The 11,807-nt window shown below is 34.2% G+C and overlaps 1 protein-coding gene across 2 annotated transcripts in view; it reads left to right on the forward strand.

Annotated features, from left to right (window-relative positions):
- The window catches only part of LOC141557991 (gliomedin-like), an 85,765-nt gene that overhangs the window by 50,612 nt on the left and 23,346 nt on the right, over nucleotides 1–11,807 (forward strand). For both annotated transcript variants that reach the window (XM_074294508.1, XM_074294509.1), the window contains exon 5: nucleotides 8,729–8,884. In XM_074294508.1, the coding sequence (XP_074150609.1) occupies nucleotides 8,729–8,884 (156 nt within the window). The remainder of the gene's footprint in view (nucleotides 1–8,728; nucleotides 8,885–11,807) is intronic.

An 11,807-nucleotide genomic window follows, 5' to 3' on the forward strand; every position in this document is an offset into this window, starting at 1 on the left:
ACACACACACACACACACACACACACACACACACACACACAGAGTCAGTTCGGAAAAACACAGACTTCCAGAGCAAATATAGGTAATTTCTAGGTAATTTCATCAGCTCTTGCATAGAATAAAAACTTTCAACAAATATACTTCAATTCCCCCCCAAATTAACAATATGATTATTAACTACAAGTCTCTGAACACAAACTAATGGCTATCTTAATTCTAATTTGATGAGCAAACATTTGAACTACCTTTTCACTTTTTAAGTAAAAAGAAAATTACAGATCACAGGTGACTGGTAGATGATATATCTTGTTCAAAATGAACTCTGAGAATGAGAGAAAAACAACCACATGCAAAAAAAATAAAATAACACCCTGTGGCAGAATTATTGGATCTCATTACCAATTGGCAGGTTGTACTTCCCTGCTTTGCTTAGCGGGAGCCCTCTGTGAAAACGTGGTGTACAGAAATAAGGCAGAGTTCCCAGGTCAGTTCAGTCCAAGAAATTACAACCACAAATTATTCCAGATTAACTGATACTTATGTTTATTATAATAATTATCAGAGAATATCATCACAGAATAATGATGACCATGTCTCTATACCCCCCAAAAAACCAATAGAAATTTAAATCAGATTTACTCCCATAGACAGTCGAGACTTCATTACAGAGCAATCAATCAATCCATATTTGATCAGTGTGTACTCTATGCCTAACTTTGTGTTAGGTGAGAAGAGGGAAAACAAAAGAAGGATGAGCTGTGTCCTTGCCTTGAGAACACTACAACAAAAACTGGTAAATAAATCTGGCCCAAAATAAAATGATAGAATACATCTGTGGATCCCTCTACCTCTGGGGTAGACACTCTTCCTAGAGTTCTAGATTCACATCAATCCTTTAGTTTTCTGTTGATATGAAAGAAATAGGAAAATCATTAAGCACTCAGGAAACTATGTCATTAGAATTCTTATCTATATGAACTTTCCTCAGGGAAGAGAGAAACACTATAAGAAAAAGGGAAATATTTAGAGCTAGATAGAAAGATGACAGAACTTTAAAGAACCATAAAACATTGGAGCCAAAAGGGAGCCAGTCCAACGGTATCAAACACAAATAGAAACAAGAACTACTAAACTATAAACTATATACATAAGGATCCTTATGGACCATATAGTGACATAATTTTAAAATGTAATGTTATCTATGTTTTATTGTATTTTATTTATTATGTTATTTATTATTTATGAATAATGATTTTATTTAAAAGGAATTAGTTCTATTAATTATCATTAATATAAATGATATTGTTATGTGTAATATTTATAAAGTACCTGGCACATAAGTGCTATATAAATTAAATTATTTCCCATTATTAAAATAATCATTCTTAATAGTTATTAAATATATATTTATTTGCTATACATGTATTAATTACACTTTAATCTGGCATAGGGGTATGCAGTCCTGTTTGACATCTCTGATCTAATCCAAACTCCTTCATTTTCCACATGAGGAAATAGAGGCCCAGACAAGTGAAGTTACTTGTCCAGGATCACTGAGCTAATTAATAAAGAGACCATTTATAATTGTATGTCCCAATATCAATACAATTTTAAAGTTGAAAAATCCTTTTTAATTAAATGACCAAAGTCATGTCAATCAACAACTTTAGAGAGAGATGTTTTTAGAAACTTTTGAAATGTCTATGGATGTTCTAACCTAAGCTGAGTTCCTGTCCTTATCCCATTAAAAACAGAATACCAGAGAATTAAACTCTCCAAAAAGAAAGGAAAAAAAAACACTTGTAACTAAATTTTCAAACTCCTGAGATCCAGAGAAGTTGACTTGCCTAAGGTCCCAAGGTAATAGCAATAGCATTTATAGAGCACCTATTATATTCCAAATACTTTACAAATATTATCTCATTTGATCTTAACAATCATGCCACTTTACAGTTGAGAAAACAGAGGCAAACAGAAATTAAGTGACTTTACATACAAATATGCAGCTAGAAAATATCTGAGGTTGAATTTGAATTTCAGATCTTCCTGACTCTGGACCCACTGCCTTATCTACCATACTATCTGTCTGTTAAGTGATTAAGCAAAGAAAGTCTGAACCCAAATTCTCTGCCTCAAAATCTAGCAACTTTTCCATTATAACTAACTACTGATGTCCTCAATCCATCTTGCCTGTGTAAATGAGAGCACTGGAATTATTGAACAATCCTATGATGTGAGACATGATCTTAGAATATTGATTTATATAGAGCAAGCGATTAAATTGACCTAATGCAAATTATCAAACTTTATTGTGATCAATAGGGGACAGTAAAGTGAATAGTGTTATCCTTGCAGGCCAAGAACTTTTTTGTTTCTAATTAATAGCTAACACAAGGGGAAGGGATATGTTAAAGTTCAGGGGAAGGAGAAATGGCAGAGGTTGAAGTCATATCCCTTGGTGTTAATATAGTTAAAAGGATTGCCCAGAAGAAATAAAATTTTTGAAGTCAGAAATCTGTCTCTGTGGCCAAGCAGAATTGGAAGGGTACTAAATCCTGATGTTTTTGAAAGTTCAAGAATGCGTTTAGAAATTAGGTAGAAAGGCAGAGGAAGACCAGATTTTGGAAAATCTTGACAGCAACACATACTTAATGAATGTAGTAGATAACAGGAGGTTTTTGTTGGTTCTTTCTTTATAGGATTATAATTTTAGAGTTAGAATGGCCCTCAGAGAATATATAGTCCAAACCTCTGATTTCACAAAAAAAGAAACTGAAGCCCAGAGAGTGAAGTCATTTGACTAAGATTATAGAATCACAGACTCTCCAAGGGAAAAGAGATTTCAAAGGCCATTTAGCCTGCCTTCATCCTGGACAATTAAATAACAAACCTCTCTGAGGCTCAGTTCCCTAATTTGTGAGATAAGGGAGTTGGGCTCAATGGCTGCTAAAGTTCCTTCTAGCTCTACATTATGATTTTAATTATTTGACATTTCCCTAGGTATCTATTCCCTTTAAAATATCAGAGCATCATTCCATCCTCTAATCCCTGTTTATGTGAGATTGACTTATAGAAATTTTCTGGATATGAATAGTAACTGATATTTAGTTAATGTTTTCAAGTTTACATTATATCATTTAATCACTTGATTGACATTGATATGGATAAATAAATATTTAGTTTCCTCATCTGTAAAATGACCTGGAGAAGGAAATGGCAAAACACTTCAGGCTCTTTGCCAGGAAAACCCCAAATGGTATCAGGAAGAATAGGACACAAATGAAAAATGACTGAACAAATTTCTGTTTTAGCCAATTAAGAAATCCTTGGTTCTATATTTTGTTCTTATATGATAAGAACAAAGGAAAGAATGGGCTAAAAGAAGAAGACACTGGGAACAAAAAGCTCTCATCTTGGAGGCAGATTTAATATTTCAGGCATTGGTAAATGAGGGAAATCAGTCAGAAATAAAGAGTACAAAGGATCTGTAATCAAGATCACATAAGACTTGACAGCTATCACTCTAAAGGAGAGGGGAGTTTCACCTTAGACAATTTCATAAAAATAAAGAATTTCCCCACTTCTAGAGTAAAGAAATGGAATTGTCCCCAAGCCCAGAAAATTAGAGGATTCTCCCAATTCAATTAAAAAAAAATCCCAACAACCTAGGTGGAAATGTCCTCCATGAATTCAGATTACAGGCAACTCATGTGTAAAGCACTGAGGTAAGTGAATTGACCAGGATCATACAGCCAAAATATATCAGAAGCAAAACTGGAACTAGGGTTTTCTTAACTCTAAAATCAGCCCTCTCTCCACTACATCACACTGCCTTTCTTCCCAAACACTCAAGCTAATCAACTATACAAGTGGGCAGACAAGAAAGAAAAACCAAAGTTCCAGCACTTGCATCAGACAAACAAAACTCGTGGCTTTCTTTTCCCTTAAAAACATGTTCACTACAGTAGCTACAAGTCACAAGGCTAAACAAAGCAGGGCATTCATTAGTGACCATTGTACCAAACTTGCAGACCTCACTTTCTCTAAAGCAGTGTGGAGGCAAAATAATTGAGCCACAATAGGAAAATTTACTAGGAAATAAAGACTAGACTTTGTTGTACTTCTAACACTCTATTCTTCTAGTTTTGTGACAAATAAAATTTTTCCCAAGAAACAAGAGGGGATGTTTTGGTAAGACTTGGTTAAGGAAAGATTTTTATTGCATTTCATCATCTAATAATTGAATTCCACACAAAAATACAAATAAACAAAATCCTTAGCCCATGCTTTCAGGATTGGGTTTTCTAAGTTACCATTCCCTAAGCAGCAATTTTCTGTTCCATAAAATAGAGATAATACATGTAAAGGACTTTACAAATCCTAAATCAATACATAAATGATGGTTCTTATGTAATTATTATACAATACATAATTATACTACATGTTACATGATTATAATTACATGATACATAATAACAATTGTTCCTTTGTCCCACTTTCAGAAAAAGATTTCAGACCTTGGTCAGAATTATAAGATGGCAGAATCCTTTCACTCTTATAAAACTTTAAAAATGACAGTCCCTGACATAGTACATATACACACACACATTTTTAAAAATCGTATTTTTTCTATTTTAACATAATTTAAATTAACATAATAAAATAATAACATTTGAGATATACATCCAACTCAATCACTTTGGCCACTGGTAACAAAATAAAAAAGATTCAGTAAGACTAACTGGCATATCTGACAGTGTAGGTAGTCAACACCCCATACCCACAACCCTCACCTTTATCAAAAGGAGATGCTTTTTTATCATTTGTTCTCTCAGGGTTGCTCAGTAGGTACAGAGTTGTTACTGGTTAGGGTCTTTAAAAAAATTAGGGCTTTTTTCATCATCATTCTGTATTTAGTTTATTCAAGTCTTCCTACCTCGTAATGATGATGTAAACTGAAATACACCAAAAAAAAGTTTTTAATCCTAGATAACTTAGCTTCTTAGCTTCAAAAATTTTTAGTTTAAGAAAGTAATCAACTTTTAATAGCTGAATTCAAATGTGAAAGCTTTGCAGTTACATATATGAACTTTTAAAAAAAGAAACAATAAAAGAATGAAAAAATATAATTAGAAATAAGGCATTGAGGAGAAAAAGGTCTTTGTGAAGCCAATAAATATCTTAAGAATAATATAATAAAGTAAGTACAAGATAATTTTCCCAAGTTCTGTCACATCTAGATCTTATAAAATCTTCAGATAGTATTAGTGACATTCTTGGGTCAGTGTGCTTGGATTCTATGGCAACAGTTCTCATTTTTGTCCCCAGTAGAATGTGCCTAAATTTATATGTAAAATGCAGACAAAAGAATGCTGTATCATCCAGAGTTATCCTTCCTCATTATACATCTGGATATAATGGTCTTTACCAAACAAGTGATCTACTGCATAGGTTGAACTAGTGATTTCCAAAGTCCCTCCCAGCTCTAATCTCATGAGTCCATCACTGACTCTCTAGCTATACTGTATATGAGGCAGCTAAGTTGAACAGTAGGTAAACATTAGTCCTAGATTAAGGAAGACCTAAATTCAAATCTTGCCTCAGGTGTTTACTAGCTGTGTGATCATGAGCAGGCCATGGTCTAGCCTTACTTCCTGAATTCCTCAGCCTCAGTTTTCTGATCTGCAAAAATGAACATATTTCACAGGATCAATAAGATAATATGTATAAAAAGTTTTGCAAACCTTGAAACTCTTAATAAATACTAGATATTACCTTATTATGACTCCTTTATAACACATAACAGGGAACAAGAGTAATTCCTTTCCAAAGTGTAAGAGTTTCAAGGCAAATACAAGTTGAGAGGACTCTGGGCTTGTTGTCCAAAGACTAGTCTAGCTATTGTCCCACAGAATAATACAATTTTGGACGAAAGGTGATAAACTTTTTCACTACAAAAACCACCAGCTAAGTTATATAATTGTTATACTTATGCTACCTAAAAGATTACAATCATTTGAAGTACCAAAATAACTATGAGACAGGGATTGGTTGTATTTTTAATGCAATATAAATTATTTGAATGCTGTTTGCCAGATCCCCTCAAATTAATGGTGGCACCGAAAGGCTAATCAATCAGTTTTAGAAATAGAAAGGGACCTAGAGATCATTTAGTCAAGTCCCCTAATTTTATAGATGAAGAAACTGAAGCTCAGAAAAATTAAGGATCTCTTTTAAAATAATAGCTATTTGGTATATACCTTTAATCCAGTCACTGACCACTTGTGACAAAGAAAGAAAGATTTAATAAAATTAGCTGAGACAGTGACCATGTCCCTTGCCCAGGGTTATCCAGCCAGCCAGTGTTCAAGCCATGATTTAAAGGTATGATATCCGGGTTCTTTTCTGAGCATGTCTTTCAAGTAAACTAATGATTCTTTTTTTCTCCTGTAACTGTCTTCTAGATCAATTTAAAAAGTATTAGGGTATCTTACATTTTCTTATGTCTTAGTCTGTTAAATTTGTTTTAATATTTCTTTTTGTCTCATGAAATCATTAACTTCTATTTGGTCCATTTTAGTTTTGTTTGGTAAAATTTTGTACTTCTTATGTTAAACAATGAATTCTCTTTCCAAGTCTTTCATCATTCTCATTTCTTTTCTAATCTTTTTCTCTAGCATGCTAATTTCACTTACACAATCTTTTTTTTTAATTCTCTTAAAAGTTCTAGCTTCAATTTTTTCAGGAATTCTAGGTGAACTTGTGTCAAACCTGAATTTTTCTTTGAGACTTTGTAGATGTTTTGAAGTCATCCTCTTCTGAGGGTTTTGTGTCTTGGCTATCACCGCATAATGGCTCTTTGTTGAGAGAGCTATATTTTACTCATTCTTCTAGCCTTTCTTCCTGAATTAAGCACTCCTGAAATGTCTGGACCTCATCTGACTTTATTTTGCATCTTCTTGGTCCTGTCTACTTGTCCAAGTGTTCCTCTTTAGTCTCCCTTCCTGGATCTTTATCAAAGAAAAGCAGGTGTCCCACAGGGCTCTGTGCTGGGTTCTCTTCTCTTTCTCATTTGTACTATGTCAGGTAATGATCCCCTCAGATTTTAATTATCATATCTATGCTGATGATCTCCCTATCTAGCCCTAGATATTCTCTTAACTTCCAAATGAATATCTGCATTTGCCTATTAGACATCTCAAACTAGATATTACGTAGACATCTTAAACTCTTCATATTCAAAACTGGACTCATTATCTTTCCCCTTAACATCATCTCCATATTCAAACTCCCCTATTACTGTCAAGGACACCACCGTCCTCCTAGTCACCATTCTCAATGAGTCATTCTCCTTCACCCCCTACATCGAACCTATTGCCAAGTCCTGTCAATTTTACCTTCACAATAATTCTCTGACATTCTCTTATGTTCTTTTCTCGAACATTTCCACCACCCTGGTGCAGGGCCTTATTACTTTAGAACTAAACCATTTCAATAGATTGCTGATTGATTTCCTACTTCAAGTCTTACCCACTTCAATGCATTTTCCACTCAGCTGTGAAATTAATCTTCCTAAAGCACAAAGAAAGGCAGAGGGGAAAAGGCTAAAAACTTATTTCTTGAGATAACTGAGTTTACACTTATCTGCCAAAGAAGCCTAGAGAAAACTTATAAAAGAGACTAACATCCTAAGAGAAGTGAATGATGGAACTGTGTTTCTAGAATTTAGAAGTCATTAGTTGTAGTGATGGTTAGAAGGAGATGTAGGATATGCTCTTTCTCTCAATTGACATGTTGATTGTAAATCATGTGTGTTTTTGTTATATTATCGGTTGTTCTATTAATAAATATCTAGTTGCATAGATATCTCCAGAAAGATATATATACAGAGGGACAGAGAGACAGAGACAGAAATAAAAACTCAGGGGAAATTCTCTCATTTAATTAGTTACATAATATTTAACAAACTGGGTGAAGGCTCAAAGATAATTGATTAATTAGATATAATTTTAATAATTAATAAGAAAATATCAAAAGATACCTTTTGATTGTCTTCAAATACAGAAAGATAAGAATGAATAAGTAAAATGCGCTAGTCCCATGATTTTGAGGACCACTTCTGATAGGGCCCCCCAAAATAGGGAGGTCAGAATTTGCTACTTCCCAATGATTCTCCCTTCTAAGTTTTTTTCTTTTTTAAAAAATAGATTTTTATGGATCCATTTTATTTTTATATGGCCTACATTCTCCTTTCTATTCCTCTTTCCCAGAGAGTCATACCTTGGAATAAATAACATTTTTAAAAGAAGAGAAAAAACCAGCAAAATCAATGAATATACAAAAAAGATGACACTATGTACAATATTCCATTAACTATTATTTCTTCAAAGAAGTGGACAAAGGTAGCACTAATATCTATTCTTTAGATCCAATTTAAGTCTATAATTTTGCAACATTCAATTTCAAATGTTCTGGGGTTGTTGCTCTTTCTATGAACATTTTATTAATCATTGTGTAAATTGTTTTCTTGACTGCGTCCTTTACCTTGCAGTAGTTCACATAATTTTTATGCCCTGAAAAAGAAATATATTTCTAATACTTGGAACCTATTATAATCTGTTGGGAGAGGAGGCTTTCTCAAAGAAAGCTCTATTTTTTTTCTTTAGGGTGAGAGAAAGTTTTTTGATGATCCTTTGCACTATATGGCTAAAATATCATTTATCCTTAGGGTTGCCTGGGCCCATGGGACATCAAGGGGAGAAAGGAGAAAAGGGAGACCCTGGTGAATTGGGCTTGCCTGGAAATGATGGTCTCCCAGGAGAAAAAGGTGAGAGAGGAGAGAAAGGAGACAAAGGAGACCCATCCAATGATGTTCTTCCTACAGGTAAGGGTACAGCCTCTTAGGCTCATGGAATTATGATAATTTCCATTCAAATAAAAGACAGCCATGACATAGCAAATAAAGAGCTGGCCTCCATAATGTGTCAAGAAAGTAAGGTGTGAAAGTTTGCTGCAGTGATCACTAATCAACTATTCAATGATCAGCACCTGTAACTACTGTAAACAGTGTTTTTTGTTTTTGTTTTTGTTTTTTGAGAAAAGAAAGCATGAGTTTTTGTTTTGTTTTGTTTTGCCAAGTGGACACCAAAATCATCCACCTTGTCCCAGGCCATCGCCAATCATCCTAACTTTTGTCATATCACTAGACTTTAATAACTCTGGAAGAGAGAATGAGAGTGATGATTTTGTAGAACTCTACCTCAGTTAAATTCAATTCACAAGCAAGTCAAGACATTATCATGATGTATTGGTCTTCTTCCAAACAAAAAATGAACAACGATTTTGGGGGCGCTTAGTCTATGTGCTAGAACTTTGGTTTGTCCATATCCACTCAGGGTAGAAAGTTTTATTCACACAAGAGTTTGGAAGTAAAACAGTGAGATATAAAGAGCTGGCCTTAGAATTGGGAAAATTTTGGTTTAAGGCCTGCTTTGATCCATACTGGCCAGGGGACCTAGAAAAGTCACCTAAGCTCTCAGAATTCTAGGAAACCCTCTAAGACTATAAATGATGGGCAATAAAATCAAGGCTCCAGTTGTTATTGTCTATATTTAAATGGCTAAAGTTTTATAATTATAATTCACATAAATATCCTACCAGTTAATCTGCAAAACGGGTAGTAGGGGTGTGCTATTGTTCCACAGTTATAAGGGATAAGAGCCAGGATTTTAATCCAGATTTCTTAAATCCAAGCCTGGTGCCTTTTTTTCCTTTATAATACCACAATAACTACAAATATAGTGTGAGCAAGAAAAGCTGCTCTAAATATTCAGTTATGTGATTTAATCAACAAGCAACATCAATGAGCATTTATTTATTAAGAACCTACTATGTGCCAGGCACTAGGCTAAGTGCAGGGTATACAAAGAAAGGTTAAAAACATGCTTTTCTATCAAGGAGCTCACAATCTAATGGAGAATTCAACATGTAAATAATAATATACAACAGAATACAGATAGGATAAATTGGAGGAAATCTTGAATGGAAGGAACTAGCACCAAGGGAAATGAGGAAAGGCTTCTTGCAGAAAATGGGATTTTATTTGCGATTTGAAGGAAACCAAGGATATCAAGAGGGCATCTAGGTGGTACCATAATGCACAGAACACTGGGCCTGGAACCTCAGATATTTACTAGCTGTGGAATTCTGGGAAATCATTTAATCTTGTTTGCCTCAGTTTTCTCATCTATAAAATGAGCTGGAAACGGAAATGCAAATAACTCCAGTATCTCTGCCAAGAAGACCTCAAATGAGATCATGAAAAATTGAACATGACCAGAACAAATGAAAAAAAAAAATTAAAAGTTGATTAGGTATTATCTCCATTTTGCAGAGGAGAAAATTGATTATCTGAATTTCCTGCCTAGTTCAGAAGCACAAGTTAGAAGAGATGAAATATTAAACATAAGTAGGGGAAGAGAAAAAAAATAGTTGACATTTCTATAAAAAATCACAGCCACTATATCTTGTATAGGAGTGTGAAGCCCTATAATGTCTCAGATAATTTGAGTTATAGCCTAGTACAATACCTGATGCTAATAATGATGATAACCCTGAGTCATCATAGAAATGTTACATACTGATTTGGAAGGCAGGAAGTATGTAGCACATTTTAGAAAGATTTTTATCTAAAATACCTTAAGTGAGGTTTAGAAGAATAAAGTAGTCCACTGAAAAGGATGAAGTAATGTTTAAATGTGGAATTTTGGAGAGGCAGAGTGGTACAGTGGGAGAATAATGGGTTTGAAGGTAGAGAACCTGTATTCAAATCTCAATCTTACAACTTCCTACCTTGGTGGTCTCAGAAAAATCACTTAACTTTGGGATGCCTCAGGTTCCTCATATAAAAAAAAAAAGACTAGACTTATCAGCCTCTATGGTCTCTTACAGCTCTGTGTATGATCCTATGAGTCCTAGTTTTGCTATTTATTAGCCATATTATCTTAGGCAGGAGAGGAGAAAGGATGGGAAGGAGGGAGGAAGGAAGGAATGAAGAAAGAAAGGAAGGTAAGGATGAAAAGGAAAGAAGGAAGGGAGAAAGGGAAGAAAATAAGAATAAGGACAGGCAAGAAGGAACAAGAAAAGGATGAATGAAAAGAATGATGGCAGGAAAGAAGGAAAGCAGGAAGGAGGGAGGAACTTAGAAAGGAGAAAGGTAAGGAAGGAATAAAAGAAGGAAATAAGCATTTACATAGCATCTACTATATACACTGTGCTATGAACTTTACAAATATTATCTATATGATCTTCACAACAACCCTAGAGATGTCCTTATTATACTCATTTTACTGAGGCACAGAAGAATTAAGTGACTTGTCCAAGCTCACCCAGCTAGTCAATGAAAAAGCCATGATATAAATATATTTTTACCTCAAAGCTAGTGCTCTTTTTCACTGTATACCACTGCAGTTTCAAAAGAGATTTCATAATTAGAAGACTAACAGACATCCTTTAGAATGTACTTCTCCCATACAAAAAAAAAAAGGTATTGGAGGTCCAGTGCCTAATCAGTAGCTACTAGTTTAATCTTTAAAGGGAATATTGTTTTGGATTGATCCTCTACTTTATGTCCTATGTCAGTATCTTATCATGAACAAGATGTGGCCCAGAATTTTTTTTTATTTAAAAATTTTTTATTATAGCTTTTTATTTACCAGATATATGATGGGTAATTTTTCAGCATTGACAATTGCAAAACCTTTTGTTCTAATTTTTCCCCTCCTTCCCCCCCCCCCCCCAGATGTCAG

This window comes from Sminthopsis crassicaudata, chromosome 2 (genome assembly GCF_048593235.1).
Source record: "Sminthopsis crassicaudata isolate SCR6 chromosome 2, ASM4859323v1, whole genome shotgun sequence".
In the NCBI taxonomy this organism is placed as follows: Eukaryota; Metazoa; Chordata; class Mammalia; order Dasyuromorphia; family Dasyuridae; genus Sminthopsis; species Sminthopsis crassicaudata.